The sequence below is a fragment of the Marmota marmota genome, unplaced genomic scaffold (assembly GCF_001458135.2).
Source record: "Marmota marmota marmota unplaced genomic scaffold, marMar, whole genome shotgun sequence".
In the NCBI taxonomy this organism is placed as follows: Eukaryota; Metazoa; Chordata; class Mammalia; order Rodentia; family Sciuridae; genus Marmota; species Marmota marmota.
Window position 1 is genome coordinate 4,572,558 of NW_026000229.1, and position 25,742 is coordinate 4,598,299.

The window sequence follows — 25,742 nt, forward strand, 5'->3', positions numbered from 1 at the left end:
TAGAGGGGACATTGAGCACCAAGGCATACATATATTAGTATCTTTACTAGAAGGGAGATGAGAAGGTTTTAGACTGAAGGTTAGGAACCCATGAAGACCAAGGAAAGAGAGGGACTAAGTTTTTTGGGAAGATAGGAGGGGAGAGGATCACAGAGCCCTGGTGGGAGCACTTTTCTCGAACTGCTGGAAGGCACCTGCTCCATCCTGACTAAAGAAAGGGAAAATGAGTGAGTGCCAGTTACAGATACTTGTTGCAGAGGATGAAGGGCAAGAGGCAGGATGTAGTGGTTTGAATGGTCTCTGTCACTGGGCAGCAAGACCAGTTGCTATTAGGCCTGGGGCAGAAATAGAAGGTAGTTGGATAAGGGCCAGGGGTCAAGCAGTAAATACAACTAGGGAGGGATGTAGGTGAAGGAAGGAGAGGCTGATGGGTGCTGAGAAGGGGAAGGTGACAAGGAACTAGAGAAAGAACAATACATCGTGTGATTGTGAGAGTTTAGGGAGTGTGGGTAGACAGCAGGGTCAGAGCTGAGAGTGGGGCACCTCATTTCAAGATTTCAGGGGTTGAGCTGTTTGAGGGATGACATAACCCACGCTATGGTCATAAGACCTGATGGCTGAGGTGGAGTTGGAGGTCACTGAAAATGAGGTCAAGGAAGTGGGTGGTAGAGAGCTACTCTGGTCCCCCAAAAGAGTAATGAGGTGGATGTGCAAAAGGAGCCAGAAGTGAGCTTCCAGGAATGCGGGAGATTGGGCAATAAGGAGATAGATGGGCCTTTGAAGACTGTGGGGCCTACCAAAAGGCTGGCCAAGGGTAGGAAGGTGACCATGACATTGTTGAGGGTCAAGACCAGGTTTAGTGAAGGCAGGAGGTGGAGGGAGGCAGGGGTCCCCAGAGACAGCTCTGGAGAGCATAGTGGTTATGGAGTCAGGAACCAGAGCCTGGGCAGCGGCCAGGAAGGACAGACAGTGTTTGAGGCAAAGTCTGGCCCAGGATGTGAGGCTGGGGTTGGCTGGACTCCAGGATCCCAGGGACCCCTGCTGAAATTCTGTGGCACTTGCCTGGGAGAGATTGGAGTCCCCTGGCTGTAGGCTGAACCCTGTGCTTCACTCCTTGGAAACACAGGCTTGGAAAGGAATCCATAGACCAGTAACTGCGGTACTCCACCTAGCGTGGGAAACAGCTGCCCACCAGGGAGGGCCCAGGACTCTCTCCAGACCTGGCTTTGGGGCAGAATCTACTTCAGAATCCCAGAGGCCCTGCGGCCCTACCGTGTTACCCTCGTCCCTTGGGAAGCCTCTGTGTCCCTTTCTCTGAGGGACAGGACAACCGGGCCTAGGGAACTAGCGAGGGGCGCCTCCACCAGCATAGATTATGGACAGATTCTTTTGGGGGCCTTGGAGAGGGCAGGCGGGAGAGCCGGGCCCAATTCCAACGCCAGGGGGCGCCGTGGGCGGTCGGGCATCAGTCGGGGGGCGCTGCGGGAGCTGTGCCAGGCCCCGCCCCCAAAGCGGAGGGCTGCCGGCTGGGCGGAGGAGGCCGGCTGGAGGGCGGGGCGAGGCCAGAGGGGCGGGGACGCGAGCCCGCGGGGCGGGGCGGGGGCCGGCGCCGGGATCCCCCTCCCTCCCTAGTTTTCTTTCTTTCTTTCTTTCTCTCCTTCTAGCTCTCTAGTCTTTTCTTTGCCTTCGCAGCCTGCCGAGGGGGCGGGCCTTGCAGCTTTTGTTGCCTGCGGACGGATCCTAGCTGCCCGCCCTGCCAGAGTCGGGGCCCAAACGTCGGGAGCTGCACGCGGCTGGGCACGTCCTGAGTCGGACCCTGGACCGGGCTGGGACCGGACGGGACAGACGAGAGCGTGCGCGAGGGGTCGCCCGGCGGCCGTCAGCTGCGGCCATGCCTGGCCCACCGAGTCCCCGCAGTCCTGCTTGGCTGCTGCGTCCTCTCCTCCTACTCCTCTGCGCTCTGGCGCCCGGCGCCCTCGGACCCGCACCAGGTGGGTGGCCGAACCTCCCTGGCCGGCCTGGCCCTACCATCCTCCCCGTTCCCCCAGCCTCGGTTTAGCCCCTACTCATGTCTGAGGACCCCGCTCCGCCTGTGTCTGGTAGCATCCCTCTCCCCTGGTGTTAGGGGTGGGGGTCCCGCCAGCAAGGGAGCGGAACCAAATCTCCGGAGAAACTTTCTCAGCCCCCGATTTAGTAATCGACCCAAATTTTCGTCTGGAATAAGTCCCTTCCACTCTTAGGACTCCAGCTTCCCCACCGCGGGTGCAGAGATGCGCGCATCTCCTCGGGAGAGCTCTTGCCGGTGCGGGCAGAGCGCGGTTCACCCGCGAAGGATTTGGCTTCTCACTCTCTTTAGTCTGGGTCCCTGGGGAGTAGGCTGGCCTTGACGCTGCCGGCGAGGGCGCAGGTCCGAGGTCTACAAGGGTTCCCCGAGGTCTTCAAGGGTTCCCCGCCGCGTCCCCCGACCCCCGCCCACCGCATCTGTGTAGCCTGCCCAGCTCTCAGCTGCGCTGGGGGTCGCGTCCCGCTCTGCCCTTGCATTTCCTGCCTCTCCCTTCTCCAAGTGTGAAGGCGCCGTGAGTGTAGCGGGAGCAGGAGCTTCTTCCTCAGCCCTAGATTAACTCTCCTCGCCCCGCCCGCCCGGCCTCCGACGAACCCCTGGCTCGCATCCAGACTCTTGTTTGGCGATGACCTGCCGGGCAGCCGCGCGCCTGGCTCACACAGAGCAGCTGGCCTGGGAATTTTAGGAACCAGGGGTGTAGGAGAACCTTGGCCGTGTGCTCAGGGAACTCCAGGTCGGATGGGGGCCGGTTGGGTACTGGGGAGAAAGCCCCGACAGACAGGCAATTCGAAGGCTTTGTAGAGGAGGAGGGATTGAAAGGATGGTTGAGTTTTGGATGCACAGGAAGGGTGTGGAGGGGGTGGGGATCTTCCCTGGGGACATCCGCTCTGAGACATTAGGCTTGCTTTCTGGGGATGGGGGTGACCTACCTCCCCAAATGGAGAGACTTGTGAAGCTAGAATAGTGTCTAGGCCCGAATGCAGGGGACATTTAAACCAGATCTTAGAGGTTTAGGAAAGACATTGATGGTAATGGTCAAAGAGTGTTTTAGGGAAGTTTGAATTAGTAGCAATATGCAGGGAGTGGAGAGGGAGCAATCCTTTATAAACACATTCCATGTGCCATCACTAGTTCTTATTTCTCATCTCATCAACTCTGCAAGACAGAAGATAAAGACCTTTTATGGGTGAGGAAACAGGCTCAAAGAGTATAGTGACTTGCTGGAGTTGGACTCTTGGGCTGCCTGAAGGAATCCTGCTGCTCAGAGCTGATGAGAATGAGCTGGGTGATGGGAATGAGGGAGCAGGAAAGTGATCCCCGAACAGGCACCCTGGCATCTGTGGGAAGAGTGGTAGAGGGGAGTGGTCAACTGCATAGGATTCTTGTCAGGATTAAGTGAGATTTTGAATGTCAGTTGCTTAGTATAGGGCAGAGTGACTACCAAGTAGTGACCATTATCTGTATTAATCTGTGAGGCTGATTCAGTAAGATTAGGGAATCTTTGGTGAGTCCTGCAGTTTGGACCTGTTGTCTAGGAGTGGAAATAGGCCAGGTACCCTCTGCCAACTAATCTAGGCATCACCCCCACCTAGTGTAGAGAGTCTGTCTCTGGTATCCTCATAGATATGTAGCATGGTCTCCTCCCCATTCTTCTCTCATGATTTCTGATTCTGAGTCTTCTGGTCTCTTTGTCATTTTGTTTGGAGCTTAAGACTTAAGAGCCTGAGGCTCTTGCCATTGAATGGTACCTCTTTTGAGATTAAAGGATACATCTTGGGCTCACTTTTAGGAAAATATATACTGACTTTCTCCACGAGGGACTTGATGGGTTTCTGGGGCTCATTGTATCTCTTCCCATCCCCACATGCTGTATTGGTGGTGTAAGTCCTGTGTTCATGCCCTTCTGTGCATACCAGGAATGGAAGTGGGAACTCAAAGAGGAAGGCATGTATCAACCACATATCCTACTCCAGTTATTTTTCCTCCTTGGCAGGCACTGCAGGTCATTTGAAGGGCTGGATTGTAACTTGGGTTCCTGATATGGAGGTGAGGGTAAACATAATGTTGGCATTTCTCTGGTTGAAGCTCCAAAGTGACAGTCTGTCACTGAGGGATGCTATTCAAAGTATTTAACACCCAGTGTGGCAGGAGCTCTGTCCAATCAGAGCAGACCTCCTGACCTGGCAGAACAGACTTGGCCATGACTTGCAGTCCTGCTGAATAGCACCTGCTGCCTTCCCCAGGGAGCTTCAGCGCTGCAGGCTCAGCTCTGTGCAACCCAGTACATACTATGTGTTCAAAGGACTAGAACCTGCAATTATCCTTCGTTGTCACTGGGTGGTGCTAGTTTCAACCACAAAGGGGTCAACTGTAGGCAATACTGAGTTTATTTTTTTTTGCTTACTCTACCCCTCTTTAAAAATATTTTAATGGCAAAACAGTGTAAATTATCATAAAAAATTCAGAAAACAAAATTATTGAAACAGAAGTCACAATCTCCTAGAAGTATTTTTCTCTTTTTGGTTAAAATGCATATTAAACCATTAGGCAAAGAGATAAAACAAGTTTTTAAAGAAATAACTAAGGGGTTTGGGTGTCACTCACCGGACAGGCATTTGTCCTACATGTATGGGGTCCTGGGTTTGATTTCCAGGACTGAAAAAATAAGAAAAGAAAAAGAAATACCAAAGTATACTTTTGAATTTCTACTAATTTTGAATTATAGCATACCTCAGGTTTACTATGTACCAGTCACTGCTGTAGGCACTCATTTAATTTTCCCATAACCAGAGGGTGGGGTATAATTATTATCTTCTCTCTCTCTCTCTTTCTTTTTTTTTTTTTTGGTACTGGGGAATGAACCCGGGGGTGCTTAACCACTGAGCCACATCCCAACCCTTTTAAATATTTTATTTAGAAACAGGGTCTCACTGAGTTACTTAGGCTGACTTTGAACTCATGATCCTCCCGGGTCAGCATCCCGAGCCACTGGGATTACAGGTATGCACCATGGTGCCCCACATCTTCCCTATTTCATTGATGGAGAAAGCTTGAGTCACTTTACCATGGTCTCACAGCTGTGGGTAATGGAGTGGGTATTCAAATCCATGTAGTCTGAGTCCAGATCACACTGATCCTAAGGCCTTTTACCTGCAGCACAACTCTACTTAGCCCTGTTCACATTTTGCCTGTGGTGGTGTGTGCATGCACATGCACTCTGGATAACTCTGCTACTGAGCTCCACCCCCAGCCCCTGTTCACATTTTAACTTAATAAGGATGCTTTTTTTGTAACTCTCCTGAAATTTCTGTCTTGCAATATTTGTCCAAGGTCTAGAGCAGGACAGTACAGTACATTCTCAACAGGGCAGTACATTACCCAGGCGGGCAAGGGCATGTGTCCCTCCCTAGGAACACTTTTTTGAGTTGTTGGAGCTATTTCTTCCTCCGGGGTTCAGATTCTCCAGGTACATACCTATTCCCCTCCTCCACCCACATTCATTTGAAGATAATACTATTTGCCTAGAAATGTGCCAGGGAGCTGCTGTTCTTCAAGTCGAGAACTTCAGGTTTGGTTGGCATCGCTGCCCCTGACCTTGAGCTCATCTTTGGCTGCTTCAGCTTGATTGTCCCAGCTGTGGAACCACTTAAAGCCTTGGAATGTAACTATTGTCTTATTCTCCTTCTCTTTGCCATTTTCACACCTTACCTGGACTCCCCTCCTTAAGATTTCTGATGTGGGTTCTCCAAACAGAGGATCAAAGAGATGAAATGGCCTGGCTCCTCCAATTACTAAGTGGCACAGTTGGGACCTGAATCCTGATTCTGATCTGTCTACTTTCAAAGCCCATGCTCTTGACAATGTATTATTTTGTCACTCTGTCTCATTTCACAAAACAGATGCCTGGGCTAAGATTGGTTCTTGCTGCTTGTTCTCTTCATTTCTAGTTTCCCCCCACTTCTCTGAAGATCTACCACATGGTGCTTACCACCACGATGCCTTCCTCTCTACATATAGCTGAATTTGTACCCACATGTCAGGGGACATCTCAAACGGATCCTCCTTGATGAAGCCTTTCTTCATCCCAGTCCACCTATGGGGTGTCTTCTCCCTTGCTTGGGCCTTCCCAGGCTGAGGGTCATGGTACCCTGTGCCCACTTCTCTGCCTTTTGCATTTTTCTGGACTTCAGAGCACCTAATGATCCTGCATAATTAGTTACCAAGAATCACATACCAGATGTTATAGCCAGGCATTTCATAACAGCAGTGAGCAAACAAGGCTGGTGGGGACAAAATTTTGTTTTGAAACATGGGATCTCAGGGGCTGGGGATGTGGCTCAAGCGGTAGCGCACTCGCCTGGCATGCGTGCGGCCCAGGTTCGATCCTTAGCACCACATACAAACAAAGATGTTGTGTCCACCGAAAACTGAAAAATAAATATTAAAAAAAAATTCTCTCTCTCTCTCTCTCTCTTTAAAAAAAAAAAACAAAAAAATATGGGATCTCTAGGCCTTTCTCGTTTTTTCCATATTGGTCACAGACTAAGTTTTTACTGAGTAAAATAAAACACAAATATGGTGCTAAAGGACAACTTATGGTCAGCCACAGTGTTGGGAACAATAGGGAGGGGTGAGGACTGTGGCAGATAGGGGAGCACAGACCCTCTCTGAAGGGGACTCACTGCTTGACTCCACTTCCAATTCTGCTAGGTAGGAATTTAAGTCTGGATGAGTGGATGATAAGGAAAGCTGAAAATTGAGATTTTTTTAGAAGGTCATGTGATTTTTAAACACTAGCTACTGATTAAAAAGTTTTCCAATAATGGTACCAGCCAAAACAAACAAAATCAATAAACTAACAAAAACAAGTTTGTAGGCTGAAGTTGTGGAGTTGTAATCGCAGTCACCCTTACTAGTATATCATAGCAGTAAGTCTCCTTAAATCATCCAGCCCTGTGGTTCCAAATGCCACCCCCTGAAACGGCCCCTTCAGAATTCCTAGGGAGGTTTAGAAAATTACAGAAACTACAGATCTTGGACTCCAGAGCCTCAGATCTGTGGAATCACACTCTCTGGGCTGCATCCTTGGTGTCTGTAGTTTTTCAAAGCTCTCTGGGTATTGCTGGTCAATCAAGTTCACTCCCAGTGGGAGGTTTCCTAACTTCCCTGATGGTCACAGTTCCCTGAGGCTATTGGTAAAAAACGTAACTTCCTAGTTATGTTTCCTGGAGATGCTGATTCAGTGAGTCCAGCATAGGGCCTGGGATTTTGTTTTTAAGAAATTCTTGTCCAGGAAGTCTGGAAAATCTTTCTGCTCAGGCCCCCTGAAGCCCAGTGGTGGGAAAGACTCATTCAGAGCCCGTGACTCTCAGAGAAGGTCTGCACCACCAGGGCAGAAGGGGGCAGAAGGCAATATCTTTAGTAGGGGACATGCCACTGGCATGTGCAGGGCATTCTATATGTGGAGACAGATGAAGAGAGGCTTTGGATCTGCAACATGGCCAGGAGGGAGTCTCTGTTAGGCTTGGCCTCCCTTCCGGCAGCAGGCAGCAGCCAAGAGCCCTGGGGGGTGTCATGTGTGTCCCAGGGATCGTTGTTATGAACAGGATCCCAGGAGCTGGGCATAAACCTAATTTATCTGGGCAGGATCTAGGCTGGAGAAACCTCAGATTGGTGAGTTTCCTGTTTTTTCCCTCTGGGCCCAGGGTTCCCACATCTCCACCAAAGCAGCACTGTTCTGGTATATTATCTCCATAACATTTCTTTTGAAGATTAGGAATGATAGCCAAAGAAGTTTTGAAAAAGTTGCTTTAATTCAACTTCTTCACACTAGTGATGGAAAAACTTAGCAAGGGATAGACTGCTGAGAATATAGAGTAATAGAAGAGATTGAAGGAAGCCACTTGGGAAATTTGGGATCAAGTCTCAGCTCTGCCACTCTTGCTGGGTGGCTTTAGACTAGTCTCTCTACTTATTTGAGCCTCCCTTTGCTTTCTTGCCTAAAATCTAGTCTAGTAGAACTTACTTCAGGTATCCTAACCTGGGGTCTACAGTCTGAGGGACCATAAATTCCAGGGATCCATGAACTTGGATGGGAAGATATTACCCTCTTAATTTTTCTAACTACCAAGTGATATTTAACATTTTCTTCAATTATGGATGTTACCAACAAATCCCAATATTATTAGCAGTACCTGTGATTTTGATACCAATAGAAAAATATATTTTATATATATCAAATGTGTTTTATATATAGTATATATTTATAAATATACATGTATATAAAATATATATTTCTTATCTCATTACAGTTGTTGCAGGTATCTTGAAAAAAGGTATATGCCCCCTCACTGCTTCAAAATTACCATAGTTTGATAAACTTGCCATTAAATCTTTTCTTTAAAAATAATTTTTAGTTGTCAATGGACCTGTATTTTGTTTATTTATATGTGGTGCTGAGAATTGAACCCAGTGCCTCACACATGCTAGGCAAACACTCTACCACTGAGCTACAACCCCAGCCTCCCATTAAATCTTTTTTAATGAATTAATAAAAGACCACACAATTCCATACTCCACTTTTTTTTTTTTTTTTTGGTACTGAGATGGAACCCAGGGCACAATACTACTGAGTGACATCCCCAGCCCTTTTTATTTTTTGAGACAAGCTCTCACTAAGTTGCTGAGGCTGGTCTCAAACTTGTGGTCCTCCTGCCTTAGCCTCCTGAGTTGCTGGGATTACAGGCTTGTGCCACTGTGCCTGGCCTATCCATATTCCATTTTTAAAATAACAAACTTTGTTGGTACTCCTATATATTTTATCCATTTAAAAACATGTTCTGGGCTGGGGTTTGTGGCTCAGTGGTAGAGTGCTCACCAGCACATGCAAGGCCCTGGGTTTGATCCTCAGCACCACAAACAAATAAACAACAACAACAAAACATTGTTCTGAGACAAGGTTCATGGCAAAAAAAAAAAAAAGTTTTAGATACCCTGAAGTCTAAGAGGACAGAGCCACAGGGAGAGGGTTTTTCAAACTGTAAGGGCTTAAGCAGAAGTTTGCAGATTTTTTTCCCACCTTTCTTCAAATGAGCTCTTGCATGTAAAAGAATCCCAAGGTGCTCACTTGAAATGGTGGTGGTGGTAAGGGCAGAGGAGCCACACCTGGATAGTCCTCTTCATCTCTTCATCCCAGGAAGCCCTGTGATGCAGAACACTCAGGCACCTGAGAGCACATTTTATAATCTGCCAGGCTCATAACAATCAATAATTGTAATGTCTTTGTGGTCGGTCAGTGGGCCAGGCACTGCTTTATGTGAAGTAGTTTAGATCATTTAATCCTTACAATAGCCCCAAGAGTCTAAATTCTATGATTATCCCCATTCTACAGATTCATTCAACAAATATTGAGAAACAACCAAATCCAGACACTTCTAGCACTTAAAATCTTCACCAAAGTATATAAAGACTTAAAACTTTTTTTATTTGTTCTTTTTAGTTAAACATGACAATAGAATGTATTTTGACATTTTATACATACATGGAATATAATTTCCCATTCTTGTGGTTGTACGTGATATGGTTGTGAATGAAGAGTCTTTCTAGAGTTTACATTGGGAGAAGAGGGAGAAAACAAATAGAAAACATAATGAAGGCTGGGTGTGGTGGCACATTCCTATAAACCCAATGGTTCAGGAGGCTGAGGAAGGAGGATTGCCAGTTCATACCAGCCTCAGCAACTTATGAGCCCCAATGCAACTCAGCGAGACCCTGTCTCTAAATTAAATATAAAAAAGGGTCTGAGGATGTGGCTCAGTGGTTGAGTGCCCCTAGATTCAATCCCCGGCACCAAAAACAAAAGCATAATGAAAATGTTAAGTGATACAGTATGTCAGAGTGCTATGGGGTAGGGAGGTGGTAAAGCAGGGAAGTGGGATAGGAAGAGCAGTTGGGATGTTGAAGTGGTCAGGAGAGGACTCACTGAGGAAAATACATTAAGCAAGAACTTGAAGGAAGTGAAGATTTAACCTGTGGAAATCAGGGAAGAATGTTCCAGGGGCAGAGGACAGCAATGCAAAATCCCAAAGCAGGATCATGTCTGGCCTGTTGGACTTCAAGGAATATTGGGAACAAGGAGTGTCCTTGGAGGTGAGATTGGAGAAGTATCCTTTCCTAGGGCCTCATGCCATGCCAGAACTTTGTCTTATGCTCTAAATGAGACGTGAGCCACTGCAGAATTTTGAGCAAGGTAGGACCATGATCTGAATGAATGAATTCTGGTTGCTGTGTTAAAAATTGGCTAATGAAGGGCTCCCTGGGTGAACAATAGTGAAAGTTAAGAAGTTACCCTAGCCTGGGTGATGGTGCAGGTCTGTGATCCAGCTACTCTGGTGGCCAAGGCAGGAGGATCATAAGTTTCAGGCCAGAGTGGACAAATTAGCAAGACCCTGTCTCAAAAACAAACAACAACAGAAAGGGCTGGAGGGCTGGAGATATAGTTCAGTAGTAAAGTGCCCTTGGGTTCAATTCCCAATACCAGAATTTAAAAAAAAAAAAAAAAAAAAAACCCGCAGAATTTATTGCAATAATCCAGATGGAGAAACTGAGGCATGGAGAGTATTTGAATCCAGGCATTCTGATGCCAGTGCCCTCTCTTTGCTGCACTTCCTCTGGTCCCTGGTGACCAGCCAGGACCTGGGGTCCGCTCAAGACATAAGCGCTGCTTGGGTTTTCTCCCTGCAGGGCGCACAACCGAAGGCTGGGCAGCGGTGGACATCGTACACCCAGTGCGTGTGGACGCTGGGGGCTCCTTCCTGTCCTATGATCTGTGGCCACGTGCGCTGCGCAAGCGGGATGTGTCCGCGCGCAGGGATGTGCCCTCCTTCTACGAGCTTCAGTACCGCGGACGCGAGCTGCGTTTCAACCTGACTGCCAACCCATACCTCCTGGCTCCCAGCTTCGTCAGTGAGACGCGGAGGCGCGGCGGCCTGGGTCGCTCACACATCCGGACCCACGTCCAGGCCTGCCACCTGCTTGGGGAGGTGCAGGACCCAGAGCTTGAGGGCGGCCTGGCGGCTATCAGCGCCTGCGATGGCTTGGTGAGTGCTGAGGGCATGCTTGATGCTAGCTGGGTAGTGGGACCCTGGATGCTCCCCCAGCCTTTCCATTGTTTGCCTGGTGGATTTGGTCACCGTGCTTTCCTCTGCCAGCTTCAGTACTGGTGGGCTAAATGAGAATGACAGCCCAGGCCTCACTATTCTCTAGGACAGGGATTCGCAAAGTTTTATGCGAGCCGGGAATCGCCCGCAGACCTTGTTTTTAACTGGGTAGGCGTGGGATGGGGCCCAAACACTTGAATTTCTGCAAGTGTTTCTGGGGGCATTGAAGCTGCTGGTCCAGAGACCCCACTTGAAGTACCACTGTTTGTTGAGATTAAGCAATCAGTTAATCCTTCTTTGGCTTATCAGTTATGACTCTTCCTTCACAGATCGTTTAGGCCCCCTCTCAGCCTCCTGGCTTTGTCTGGCTTGAAGGCAATGCTTTCTACCACCTGCAGCTTTAATTGCCTCCCCTGCTTTGGGCCAAGTATAGCATCTCCTATTCCAGGCAGCATAAGGCCCCTTTCTTCTCCTATTTAGGTGCCCACCATTCCCCTCCCTGCTCCCAAGTGTGAGCTGGCGGGGATGCGTGCACCCTCTTGGCCATCCACTGTTCCTGGAGGGCCCTCAGTGTAGATGGCTCAGGCAAAAGCCATGGACTGTGGTGGCAGAGGGCCTAATGACAGGGCAGCCTGCAACACAGGCTGCAGAATGCCTGGCCTTGGAAGTCCCATCTGCTCAGTTTTCTTGTTTGTGGAGCTTTAGCCCCTCCTCTAACATATGGTTAATTCTGTCAAGCCTGCACAGCACTGGTGCATATGGGCATTGTTCCTACTTTACAAATGAGGAAACAGGCTCAGAGAGGCACTTGCCCCAGGTTACCAGTTATCCAGAGGTGGAGATTGCATTCAAACCCAGTTCTCCTGTCCCTAGAACTGATGCACTCTCCAGCACTTCAGGCTCCTTGGTCTGTGTGACTCAGGAGGTAGAACTGGTGCTTCCGAAGGAAGGTTGTTACATCTTTGTCCCTGTTGGAGTCCTGAGTTTTCCAAGGTGGTGGGCTGTCCTGAGGTACTTTCCACTGCCCTCCTTTCCTGGACTCTGAAAGCTGAACAGACATGCCCAAGGCACCTCTGCCAGCTTCCCTTTTCTGGTGGGCCCTGGTCCCAGGGAACAGAATGTTCTGGTGGCTGTAGACATCTTGGTGGGTGTGAGTAGAGCTGCTTTGGGGGTGATTTATTGTCTCAGGGGGACAGAGGGAAGATCAGAAGCTCTGATTGTCTGGGAAGGGGCACAGTGTCTGGAGATGGTTGGCATGCAAAGAACATGTAAAAGAGCCCAGAGGCCTGGGCTGCCTCACTCAAAATGGCTGTGTGGGATGCTGTAGAAGATGCCATCTTTTCAGATTTGGTTGCAGACTCTTTTTCCCTCCTAATGGTGTGGGTGTGAAGAGCAGCATCCTGGGGGTGGGGCTCTGAGCTTCACTTTGAAAGGACATTCCAGGCACAGAGTACAGAGTGAGCAAGGGCTCAGTGGGAGGAAGCGCTGCGTGTCTGGGGTCAGAGTGAGGTGGTGGGTATGGTGTAGGCTCAACTGGGCATGATGGGCCTCTGGGGCGGTTGGGAAGGGCAGCCAGGTACCAGCCCTCCCTGTGTGCCCCCATGCTTCTCCCCCAGAAAGGTGTGTTCCAGCTCTCCAACGAGGACTACTTCATTGAGCCCCTGGAAGGTGTTCCAACCCGGCCTGGCCACGCCCAGCCCCATGTGGTATACAAGCGCCAAGCCCCAGAGAGGCAAGCTGAACAGGGTGACTCCAGGGCTCCAGGCACCTGTGGGGTACAAGGTATGCTCCTCCTCACAGGTCGTGGCAGGGGAGACACAGAAAGCCCGTTTTAGAAGTCTCTTCAAACATCTCCATGCCCAGATCTCCTTGTCCCAGAGGGACCCAGATGGACAGACATATCACCCTAGCCCAAGCCTTTAGATGTCCCAGAGGTCTGTGACATCAGTCCATCAGGCCTGCCCCAGCTGATTCCCCTGAACTGATCCTCTCTGCTCCCACCTCACCTCCCCCTCGTTTTGGGGCTCTCTCTGCTTCTTCCATTGTTGTCTATGGCACCTCTGGCTCTGTCAACCATTCTTCATCGAGTGTCCAGGCCAGGCAGGACCATGACCAGGACCTTCAACAGGGCCACTGGCTAGAAACCTCCCCCTTCCTTCCCCTGCTCCCACTCCAGAATAACTGAGCTCTGTTATTAGGGACCTGAGTGCAGAACCTAGCACCGCCTCTGCAGAGCTTCTGTCATGGTAAGGAGCTGCCCACCAAGGGCTGCTGGGGTTTGGCTCAGCCGACCCTCCAACCTTAAGCTTCCCATAGCTCAGAGACTCTGTTGCCAGGACAGATGCCCATGAAGCATGTTTCTCAGCTTCAGTTTCCCCAGTTGCATATATATGCTTCCTGGTTTGCTCTGGGGTGGTCTAGGACAGAGGAGCAGGTCCTCAGTGGGGTCAGCTGGGTCTTGGCCAGTCTTTCCTGGCTGGAGGTTAGGCTATGGGTCTGTGTGTGCTGGGATGCATTAACCTCTTAATAGGGGAGGGCATGACACAGGGAGATGGGGCCCAGGCTCCAGCTTTTTTGGGTCTAGGAGCTCCCCTCAAATAGACATAGTACTTTTTTTTTTTTTTGGTGGTGCTGGGAATTGAACCCAGGGCCTGACACCCATTAGATAAGAGTTTCATCACTTAGCTATATCTCCAGCCCTCAGGCATAGTACTTTACCAAGCTTATATCTAACATTTTGTTTGCCTCCAGTATCACCTTTCGATGTAGATTCTTATTTAGGGGAATAATCCTGGGAATCCCAGGATCAGAAGAGAAGGGAAGTGACCAGGCAGACAGCACAGTGATCTGTCAGCACAGACCTAGGACGGACCCAGGGGGGCATCCAGGTCTCTGTCTCTGATCCCAGTGCTGTTCCTGCTGTGCCAGAGAGCTCACTAAGAAGAAGCCCTAGAGACATGTGTCCTGGGCCCAGCTAACTCCACCTGTCTGGGGCCCACAGTGTCCCCGGAGCTGGAGCCTCGTCGTGAGCGTTGGGAGCAGCGGCATCAGTGGCAGCGGCATCGACCGAGGCGTCTGCACCAGCGCTCTGTCAGCAAAGAGAAGTGGGTGGAGACCCTGGTGGTAGCTGATGCCAAAATGGTGGAATACCACGGGCAGCCGCAAGTGGAGAGCTACGTGCTGACCATCATGAACATGGTGAGGCTGCGGCAGGCAGCGGCAGTGTCATGGGGGAGGCACAGTGAGTGTTGTTGGGGGTGGATTACAAAGCAGGGTACAGGGCAGGAAGGCTGGCAGGGGGTCACTTGGAGAGAACAGCAGCACAGGACACTGGCCACATGGCTCCCTTAGACATCATCTAGCTGCACAGCATGTTCCCACCGTGTCCTTGACCACTCAGGTACTGGTGAGTGCTGCTATGACAACACAGGGTGTGATGCCATCTTACTGGCTCAGCTGGCATTTGGGGAGACGGGGAAGCCACAACCCTGTGCCTGGCCAGTTCACTTACCCTGCCCTGAACACTCACCTTTTTCCTTTGTATCAAGATCTGTGATAGGTTCTGGGGACACAGACGTGCCCAATCAGACCAGATCCTGCCTGATACATCAGCACGAAGTAGAGTTGCATCTGTTCAGTTTTGTGGTCTACTAGCTGGTGACCTCGGGGCACATTACTTATCTGTGAAATCGGGATGACAGTACCTTGTGGGATTGGAACACTGTGCACACGCATGTGTGTGTGTGTGTGTGTGTGTTTTATTTTTTATTATTTTTATACCTGGGATTGAAACACTGAGCCAAATCCTCAGCCTCCCCACTTTTTAAAAATGTATTTAGAAATAGGATCGCTGAGTTGCTTAGGGCCTCCCCAAATTGCCGAGGCTGGCTTTGAACTCATGATCCTCCTGCCTCAGCCTCTCAAGCTGCTGGGATTATAGGCATGCTCCACTGCACCCAGCTTTTTATTTATGTCTTTCTTTTTCTTTTTGTTTCTTGGTGCATTATAGTTGCACATATTGGTGGGATTTATTGTTACATATTTATACATGCACACAATATAACAATATAATTTGAACAATATCTCTCCCCACTATTTCCCCCTCCCTCCCCACCTCTCACCTCTTGATCCCATTTTTTTTATTGATGTCTCTTTGAATTTTAGAAGATCCACCCCAACCTTTGTTTTCCTTTTTCCTCTCTAGCTTTTGCTTTAGAGAAAACATTTGACCCTTAACCTTCTGAGTTTGACTTATTTTGTTTAATATGATGGTCTCTAGTTCCATCCATTTTCCTGCAAATACCATAATTTCATTTTTCCTTACAGTTGAATAAAACTCCATTGTGGGTATATACCACACTTTCTTTGTCCATCAAAGGATGAACACCTAGGGTCGTTCCATAGTTGATGGGACATTGCTCTTGACCTCACCTCACGTGACAGTTGATATAACAGAGGCCCTAAGAGGTGACCTACTTGCTAGGTCACACAGCATGGCCAGGTGGAGCCATTTGGGAGCCCAGGTCTCCCCAGTCTTACTTGGGTGGGACACTGTGGCTGAATGGGGCTAGGAATTCCCAGAGCCACCTGCAGAGCCAGGCCCTCTCTCCCAGCTACCCCTTCCCCAGGTGGGCAGGTGGGAGCCCACAGGCTGCCAGGCTGCTTCCTGGAAGAAAGATCTCTGCTTCTGGCATTCTGAGCAGGCCACCTGCTGGGCAGGCTGCCACTCAACCCTCTTTCTGTTTCTTCTCCAGGTTTGGTGGTGGGGAGCAAGGTGAGGGGCATGTATGTGGCTGGGTGATGTCTAAGGGAACCCTGGGGCCAGTGTCCTATGCTGCTACTTCCCCTGCACTAGCCCCTCACCTGCTACAACCCTAAGGGAAGTGCCCTCTGAGCCATCTAGCATCTGACCACCCGATTCACAGTGGGGAAGCCTGGGGCTCCAAGGGAGGGGCTATGGCTGTGCTGTTCTCCACCTGCCGAGCTGCTCAAGTGCTCATCAGCAAAGGCAGCCCTGGGCCAGTTCTTCCTTGACGTGGCCACCTTCTTTGGCTTCTTGTTCCTTATGCAGTAAAAGCTGTAGCCTTCTGTCTGGTATTCTCAGCCCTGAAGGCCCTGCCGAAGCCTCTCTATCTAGCCTGTCGTCTGCCAGAGAGGGGAAAGCACTGAAATGCAGGCTGCAGGAGGACTGTTGCTGGATAGCAGGGCCTGGTCAGTTTCTGAGGCCCTGAGGTCCTCTTCTTCCCATTGACGCCACTTGGGGGCTCAGTCTGAAAAAGCCAGGAGCTTGGCTGTTCACCATCAGTGAATGAGGTTTGTCTCAACTTACCTTTTCTGAGTTCCCCAGGGCCCAGGTCTTGGGCAGAGTGAGACCAGCCAGTCATACAGGTTCCCTCACGACATCCCCTGGGTGACCATCGTCAGGCATTTTGCTCCAGGGCCTGGCCTCTTTCAGCCTCCCTTATTCAGGTTCGTAGAGTCCACACATTGGCTCTGTGAGCTCTGTCCTGGGCTCATGCTCACCTGCTCTGACTATATCAGGCTTTCCTGAGCTGAAGAGTCCAGCACTGGTGGGAGTCCAGCAGAGTGGGAGCCCCTCTGAGCCCTGCAGTGCTGGATACTTGGCAGTCTGCCTGAGAGGGAGGGCCACGGGGCTCATGCAGCCAGCATCTGAGGCAGGCTTGTCTGAGGGCTCCCACCATGAGGCCTGATAGGTTCGGGCGGGAGCCTGTGAACATCTGCTGCTTGTTTCCTGTTTCTTACCTACCTGTCTTCTAAGCCTCATCCCATTTTACAGTTGAGGGAACAAAGGTTCAGCGAGGCCAACAGCACACAGCTAATAAGTGGCAGAGCTGGACCTGGGACTTGGGTTCAAGGTTACCTCAGTGAGTCTCTACATCATGTACAACCACAAAACTGGGCTCCTAATTAGACTAAGATACACTCCATTTTTGTATAAATAAGTCAAATTATACTCTACTGTCATGGATAACTAACAACAACAACAAAACAACAAAGTAGAAGCCAATTCTCCAGGGCAGGACTACTCAGAGCCTTCAAAACTGATATGTGTAGAGTGCTGAGAATTTTCAAGGGAATAGGCAGGCAGCGTTTTCCAAATTTAGAAGAAGTAAGAACAGGGACTGTGAAGCAGTCCACCCTCGGTTCTGATCCCAGCTTCCCCCTCTCTTTGAGCCTCAGTTGCTTCATTTGTAAAATGGAGGTAATTATCCCTACCTTAGAAGTAAGAGGGTTAAATGGCATAATGAAGATAGATCTCTCAGCACAAGGACCATCCATGCAGCGCTCAGCCACCATTAACTGCTGCTCCTTGTGACCTTGCAACCTCTCAGCCACTTCCAGGGCAGCCTTACTCCTCTTCGCTGTAAGCCCCTTCTTCTCTGTGTCAGATCCAGACCTGAGTTCTGGAGCTTAGGTGATTCTGTTCCAAGCATAGCAAGACAGGTCTCCCTCCATCCCATTTTAACTCCCAGTTCTGTTCATTTTTGTTGAGGTCACAGACCTTTTTGAGGGGCTTTTGTCTTACTCTCTGCTCACTGGGAGCTTGTGGTCACCTTTAACCCCCAGATCTTGTTTCCGTGAACACTGCCCATCCTTGGCTTATTCTCTTGCCTGTACTAGAATGGGGGCTTGACTTCCCCTGTTCAGTTATCCCCCACGCTGACTCTAGGTTGTTAACAAACACTTCTTGGTTGAGTTGATCAACCTGTAATGACCCTCTCTCTCTACAGTGTCTTCCAGTGCCTTTCTTAACCTCCGTATTTCCTGGCATACAATGAGAACTGTTATATGTGCTGCTCTGTGGTGGTACTAAGCTGTCCCCAGCCCTGGCTCAGGACAGGATGGGTCATTTGTCAGGCAGGTCCTAGCAGACCCTCAGGAACTCCTTGTCCTCTAGAACCACTTTGTTGGGTGCTGGTGCCAAGTTTGCCTGTCTATAGTTTCTAAAAGACTTATTCTTTTTTTAATTTTTTTTTTTTTAGTTCTAGATGGACACTTTTATTTTATTTATTTTTATGTGGTGCTGAGGATCAAACTTAGTGCCTCACAGATGTTAGGCAAGGCATTTGCCACTGAGCCACAACCCCAGCCCCTGAAAGACTTATTCTTTTGATCTTTTTTTCAGGGTACTTTTTCTCATTTTGTACTGTTTCTTTTAAATGATATAATGCATTGGAAATACTTAGCAAGTGCCCAAAATTCATTCATTCATTCATTCAGCAGATATTTATTGGGAGATGGAATAGAGGCTCCCCAGTTGGCATGATGGAGGGTGGAGAGCTGGAGACTGGGTGAGAGATGAGATGAGGGGAGATAGAAAGGATGCTGTTCCAGGCTGAGGGCACAGCATGTGCAAGGGCCCTGTGTTAGGAAGAGTCATGGGATTCTGAGAGAAAGACACAGTGGTTGGAAGCAGCGAGTGAGTGGCATGAGGTGAGGGGAAGCCAGAAAGGAGGGCAGGTGTCCGACCAAAGAGGCCCATAGACTAGACTGGGAACTTTTGCCTTACCCTGTGGACTGTGAAGATTCATTGTCTTAAGGAAGGCATGGTGTGATTGGGTTCGCATTTCAAAGAGAGGTGACTGAGCCACCAGTCTATAGGTGGCCTGGAGGAGCCAAAGTATGGAGAGAGTTGTAGGAGAACTCAACAGCACATCAGAGAAGAGATGCTGGCACTTGTTCTGGGCAGTGGCCCAGAAGCAAAGAGATAGACTCAGGCAACGCTCAGGAGACAGAATTAGTTGGATGTGGGGGAGAAGGGTGGTGAGGGGCTCCTGGGTTTCTAGCCTGAACATGGTGGCACGTGGCATGTTTCTCTTCACCATGTCTGACCTTGAAAGTGTCATCCACTCCAGTGATCAGGGGCTCTCGTGCCCTTTTCATGGGGTTTGTTTTCCCTGTTCGTGTTTTTTATTTTTAAAAACATATTGTCCATTTGAGTATTATTTTTTTATTAGTTGCTCAAAACATTACAATGATCTTGACATATCATATATCATACATTTGATTCAAATGGGGTATGAATTCTTATTTTTCCATGTGTACAGATTGCAGGATCACATTGGTTATACAGCAATACTAGTGTCTGTTGTACTCTGCTGCCCTTCCTATCCCCTTCCTATCCCCCCTCCCCTTCCATCACCTCCACTCCCCTTCCCTCCCCTCCCCTGTCTCTACCCCATCTACTGTAACACATTTCTCTCTCTTTTTTTTTTTTTCTTTGCCTTCCCCCTCATACCATCTTATATGTAATTTTGTATAACAGTGAGCGTCTCCTTCATCTTGAGGGTAGAAGCTTGGCCTGGAGGGCACAGCCCCACCTACTGGAAGAGTATTATGTTTCTAGATTTCTTGCTGGAGGTCACCTCACAACCAACCTCTGCTGCCATCTCTGCCCACTGGGAACCCAGCAGCTGTCCCCAGTTGTGGACTGGCTTCTTGTTCTGTGGGTGTTTTAAAAGAATAGATAGCCCACGCCTGTAATCCCAGTGGCCTGGGAGGCTGAGGCAGTAGGATTGCAAGTTCAAAGCCACACTCTGCAAAAGCAAGGCACTAAGCAATTCAGTGAGACCCTGTCTCTAAATAAAATACAAAATGGGGCTGGGGATGTGGCTCTGTGGTTGAGTGCCCCTGAGTTCAATCCCCAGTAACAAACAAATAAACAAAAAACAGATGGCTGTTCCCTTTCCCCTGCACCTTAGTGCACCTTCTATCTCTTGGGGTGACCCTCTCTCATGGGACTCAGTAGGGATCCTCCATGTAGCCATGGGGGCCTCCAGCAGACATGTACACCTGTCTTCATGGCCCCATGGCTGTAAGCCTCAAGGAGGACAGGATGGCAGAGCAGTGGGAGACTTTGCAGGCCTGTACCCACCCCTGTCCTGCCCCCAGAGCTGACTAACAATAGCCCTACAACTTTACTGGTGCCAAGAAGAGTCTAACAAAGGTCCTGCAACCTCCAGGTNAGCTCCTCAGGGTGTTGTCTGCATGGTGTGTGATCTTCAAGTCCTCCTGGGGGCAGAGAGGACTACTGCTCATGCCTCCCCCTGAGTTCCCACAGGGACAGGTTCAATTCTTCTCCATAGAAAGACGGGAGTAAGAGGCCCCAAGGGCAGAGCCAGGGCCCTGACAGGAGCCAATCAAGCAACACTTGGAGGTCTGAGTTGCCTGTGCTGGGTGGAGATGGGATTGGCACTTGAAAGCAGATCCCAAATTGGTGCTCAGGACAGATTGCGGGGCTAGGAGGAGGCCTGGGAGGCCTTCCTGTGCTCCCTGGGTTATTGTACTGCTTGTGTGTGTGGTATGCGTTGGTGCGGGTGCATCTATCACTGTGCGTGCAGCTCTGTGCACCTGTGTGTGTGGCCTGCATCCCCTGCATGTTTTGGGATGGGTGTTGGTTGCCTACATCCTGGTTACAGCCTGACCCACCCATCTCTTGGACAGGTGGCCGGCTTGTTTCACCACCCCAGCATTGGGAACCCTATCCACATCACCATTGTGCGCCTGATCCTGCTAGAAAATGAGGAGGTGAGAGGTGCCCCATCCGGATCCATGGCAATGGGCATTGGCTTCCAGTGCCCTCCTGCCCCATAACCTGAGCCGGCCTTTGTGGAAGAGCCCAGTGTCCCCTGTCACCCTCTGGTTCCTGACTCACCTTCTATCAGGTCTCAGGTCTCCCCAAGATATGTAGCAGGAGGGGTGGTCAAGCTGGAGGCCTGGCTGTTGTGTGTCCTCCCACTGCCCTTGGGGCCTCTGACTCCCGTCTTTCTATGGAGAAGAATTGAACCTGTCCCTGTGGGAACTCAGGGGGAGGCATGAGCAGTAGTCCTCTCTGCCCCCAGGAGGACTTGAAGATCACACACCATGCAGACAACACCCTGAGGAGCTTCTGCAAGTGGCAGAAAAGCCTCAACATGAAGGGGGATTCCCACCCCCTGCATCACGACACTGCCATACTGCTTACCAGGTACCCACACAGGGAGGGTGGGCGTGGGGTGGGAGGGCTGCATCTGAGGGAGGACTCTCTGAGTCTCAGGGGAAAAGCCTTCTGGGGAGACACAGCCCTGCTCTTAGGGAGCCCTATTTTAAGGAGAGGCTTGCAACTCTGGCCCAAGGCTGCATTGCATCAGCACTTGGAGATTCTCTCTCTCTCTCTCTCTCTCTCTCTCTCTCTCTCTCTTTCTTTCTTTCTCTCTCTCTCTTCTCTCTCTTTCTTTCCCTCCTTCCCTCCCCTCCCTCCTCCCTCCCTCCCTCCTTTCTTTCTTTCTTTCTTTCTTTCTTTCTTTCTTTCTTTCTTTCTTTCTTTCTTTCTTTCTTTCTTTCTTTCTTTCTTTCTTTCTTTCTTCTTTCATTTTTGTTCTGGGGATTAAACCCTGGAGCTCTTTACCACTGAATTACATCCCTAGTCCTTTTTATAAATTTTTAATTTTGAGATAGGGTCTTGGTAAGTTACTTAGGGCCTCACTAAGTTCCTGAATCTGACCTCAAACTTGCAATCCTCCTGCCTCAGCCTCTGGAGCCACTGGGATTACAGGCATGTGCCACTACACCCAACTGAGGTCTTAAATTTCAAAATAATTGTGGATTCCCATGCAGTTATCAGAAATAATACAAAGAGGCTCTGTGTACCCTCCATCCAGTTTCCCCTACTGGCAGTATATTGCATAACTGAAATATAATATCCCACTCAGGAAGTTGACAAAGATATGATCTGCAGACTCTCGCAGGTCTCATTGGTGCTATATTCACCTTGTGTGTGTGCTGTTCAGTGCTGTGCAGTTTTATAACCTACTGAGGTTTGTGTATCCATAACCTCCATTCAGATTCAGGGAGTTGCATCAGAAGGAGATCTCATGCCACATGTTTCTAGTCACAGCTGCCTCCCTCCCTCCTCTCCCCAACCTCTGGCATCTGCTAATCCTTTCAAGGACAGTGTTTTTAAGCTCCAGGTGGTTATTTTCCCTCTGCTGGACTCTGGCCACTTCTGTCAGCACCCTTGCTGGAATAGCACCAAAACTGTTCTAGGCACACATCTGCTTCCCAAACCCAGATAGGTGTCCAGCGGATTGTGTGTACACAAGGGCACCTGCTAAGTTGCTTAAGGCCTCACTAAGTGAGGCCATCCCAAGTGGCCACCATGTTGGCCTGATGACCTGATATTTTGGAGTGGTGGGAGGGGCATCCTGGCTTCCTCTGTCCAGGTTAGCATGGGTCCTTCCTCAGCCTCCTTCAGCCCTGGACCAGGTGAGCTTAAAAGCTGCTTCTCTCTGTGCAGGAAGGACTTGTGTGCAGCCATGAACCATCCCTGTGAAACCCTGGGCCTGTCTCATGTGGCAGGCATGTGCCAGCCACACCGCAGCTGCAACATCAATGAGGACACTGGCCTCCCTCTGGCCTTCACCGTGGCCCATGAGCTCGGACACAGGTACCATGCCTACCCTCACTGCCACACTACAAACCCAACTCTGCTTTCCCACCTTGGGAGCACTGGCTCCTACCCCCATGGATCCCAGAATCCCAGGGAATGGAAACTATCTGGGGTGGGAGCCCTGACTCTGCCCCAGCATCCCTGGGACTGATCTGAGGCTGGTCTTATTTCAAGAGGGTTGAGAAGGGCCAGATCATAGGCTGTTGGCTGTTCCTCCTCGTTGCCCTTAGTGCTTGCATGTTTTGCTGTTCTTCCCCACTCTGTCCCTATTTCTACTTTCTCTGTGACCCTGGCCTCTGTGAGCTCCCCATAGACTGAAGGGGTTGGATCCAGCAATGTCCAAGACTCCCTTTATCTGACATCTTTGCCTGGGACTCTCATGTCTCTGTGTGGCCCAGGCCCTCAGCCACCTGAGCCCGGGCTGTTTAGCTGGTGAATGCTGGCCTCTGGGGGAAGATTGGAAAGCCATGGGGGCAAGCTCCATAAGAGTTTGTTATTCAGAAGTTTTGGGGTCATTCATTCAGATGTTCTGGGTGACATTCTTGCCTGCAGGGCCTTGAAACTGTCTGTGGTAGAAAGAAACCTCTGCCCTAATTCTGCCATTTCCTGGCTGTTATGCTGGCTTGTTCCTTGGTCTCTCTGAGCCCCTATGGGGGTGATAATGAGGGCTGAGTGAGATAGTGCTCTGAAAGTGCCTAGCATGGTGCCTGACATATAGTAGGTGCTCAGGAATTAGAATTTTTCTTGTGTCCTTCCCAAGGATGTTGAGATCTTTTTGTGATACAGTAGCTCAGATTGCAAAAACATAGCCTTGGGATGAGGACCTGGAGGTTGCAGGACCTTTGTTAGACTCTTCTTGGCACCAGTAAAGTTGTAGGGCTATTGTTAGTCAGCTCTGGGGGCAGGAGCAGAGCCATTCTGAGGCCCCCCACTCTCATTTCAGGCACAGGTTAGTGCACCTAGAAGAGGACCATATGGGATACTAACTGTCATACCCATGTTTTGCATTAAGGAAACTGAAGTGCAGAGAGGGGGTGTGGCTATCCCAAGGTTGCACAGCTCTTCAGTGGCAGAGCCAGCCTTGGGAACTAGGACTGTGCACCTTGCAGGCCTCTGGGGGTGGGGGGGTGGCCTGGCGGCCTCCTGCCCCTGGGCTTACCCGCCCCTGGGGCCTGTGCTCTCACACAGTTTTGGCATTCAGCATGACGGAAACGGCAATGACTGCGAGCCCATTGGGAAACAGCCTTTCATCATGTCTCCACAGCTCCTGTACGACGCTGCTCCGCTCACCTGGTCTCGCTGCAGCCGCGAGTACATCACCAGGTTCCTCGAGTAAGTCCCTCCCCAGCCCTGGGCACTTGTTCATGAGGTTGCAGGCAATGCAAGGGGTGCAGGCAGTGGCAGCAGAGTGCCAGGGTAAAGAGATGTGTGGAGGAGCGCCTGAGAGGTGTTGGCCGGGGGGTCCTCAAGGTCCTGCTGGAAGGGACGCCCACATTGCATCCTGGAGGATGAGCAGGAGCTCACAAATGTATAGGCAGAAGGAGAAAGGAGCCCCTGCGAGAGGAAGGCCAGCCAGGACTGCAGACACGGAGGGGCCCAGTGGTTTTCAGGGAACAGCAAGACAGTGAGTGAGGCTAGCCAGCCATTGCTAGGGGGGAAGAGGCTGGAGGGCGAGCAGGGCTGGCCACGCAGTTCAGTGAGAATCAGGAAATGTGCCATGAAGGGAACAGAATAGAAAGCTTTTTCCTTTCTTTCATGGTTTCTTAATACGTAAAGATATTATGTATTTCCTATTTAATGTTATTCTAAATAAGAGAACATTTTTAATTTAAATTCTTAGCATAGTTTTACTATTTATCTTCACTTTGTGCAGTGCGATCATGCGGTACTAGAGATTGGACCCAGGGTCTGGCACATTCTAGGCAAGTGCTCTCCCACTGGGCTATATCCCCAGCCCCTAGTGCCAGTTTTATTTTATTTTATTTTATTTTATTTTGGTACCAGGGATTGAACCCAGGGGCACTTAACCACTGAGCCCCATCCCCAGCCATTTTATTTTGTATTTTGAAATAAGATCTCACTGAGTTTCTTAGGGCTTTGCTAAATTGCTGAGGCTGGCTTTGAACTCGTGATCCTCCTGCCTCAGTCAGCCGCCTGAGCCACTAGCATTACAGGATGCCAGAACATCGGCTTAGTGCCAGTTTTAAATGCATATATAAGAATAATTAAGGGGCTGGGGTTGTGGCTCTGTGGTAGAGCACTTGCCTAGCACGTGCAAGGCCCAGGGTTCGATCCTCAGCACCACATAAAAATAAAGGTATTGTGTCCAAGTACAACTAAAAAAAAGATTAAAAAAAGAAAAGAATATTTAACATGCAATGTCCACACATTTGCACAGTTCATCTTTCAAAGAGTGTATTTTACTGGAGCAGTGAATATGCGGCACAAAACTAATTTTGTTATTTTCAGAGTTATTTTCCTCTTTGATCTGTGCACATTCTCCCAATACTCAAGCTTGCTGATGAGGAAAAAGCCCGAAAGGAAAAATAACTCATCTTTTCCTGTCATCCTGTGTCATAGTTGACAGTGTGGTGATTGGCTAAGGCGCTTAACCCAAGGAAGAAAGGATGACCAGGTTCCTTGTTATTCCTGTTTCTTAAGATTGTCATTGACTTCTTTCTACATTGGAAGCAAGTTCTGGTTCATGTGGAAAGTGTGGCCTCTGGGGCTGTTGATCCCCTTTCTCAGTCCTGGACATAACAAACTCATCTTGGCGTCTGTGCTTTGCAGCTCACGGAACCTCTATACATTGTGGGTCTCCTGGGATTCTGTGCTCATGGGCAAAGCAAATGCTCTATGCAAATGGGATGGCAAGGAATGGTGGACGCAGACACTGTGCCTGTCTCCTCTGTTCATGCACATGCTCCTGTGCATGATCTTGCTTACAAAGCTCAAGTTTAGAGACACTGAGAATTCAAGATGGCAACAGTGGAGCCTTAACTCATCTGCCCACCCCTCTCCACCCCACTGTTTTTCTCTAAACAACCACTTTCAGTGTTGACTCTTCTAGCTT

The 25,742-nt window shown here is 49.7% G+C and overlaps 1 protein-coding gene across 1 annotated transcript in view; it reads left to right on the forward strand.

Moving 5' to 3' along the window:
* Positions 1 to 1,627: 1,627 nt before the first annotated feature.
* The window catches only part of Adamts7 (ADAM metallopeptidase with thrombospondin type 1 motif 7), a 46,252-nt gene continuing 22,137 nt past the window's right edge, over positions 1,628 to 25,742 (forward strand). Inside the window, exons 1-8 of the mRNA XM_015480352.2 lie at positions 1,628 to 1,991; positions 10,805 to 11,160; positions 12,837 to 13,002; positions 14,222 to 14,418; positions 20,686 to 20,769; positions 21,084 to 21,208; positions 22,517 to 22,666; positions 23,858 to 24,001. Of these exons, the coding sequence (XP_015335838.1) occupies positions 1,892 to 1,991; positions 10,805 to 11,160; positions 12,837 to 13,002; positions 14,222 to 14,418; positions 20,686 to 20,769; positions 21,084 to 21,208; positions 22,517 to 22,666; positions 23,858 to 24,001 (1,322 nt within the window). The 5' untranslated portion in view covers positions 1,628 to 1,891. The remainder of the gene's footprint in view (positions 1,992 to 10,804; positions 11,161 to 12,836; positions 13,003 to 14,221; positions 14,419 to 20,685; positions 20,770 to 21,083; positions 21,209 to 22,516; positions 22,667 to 23,857; positions 24,002 to 25,742) is intronic.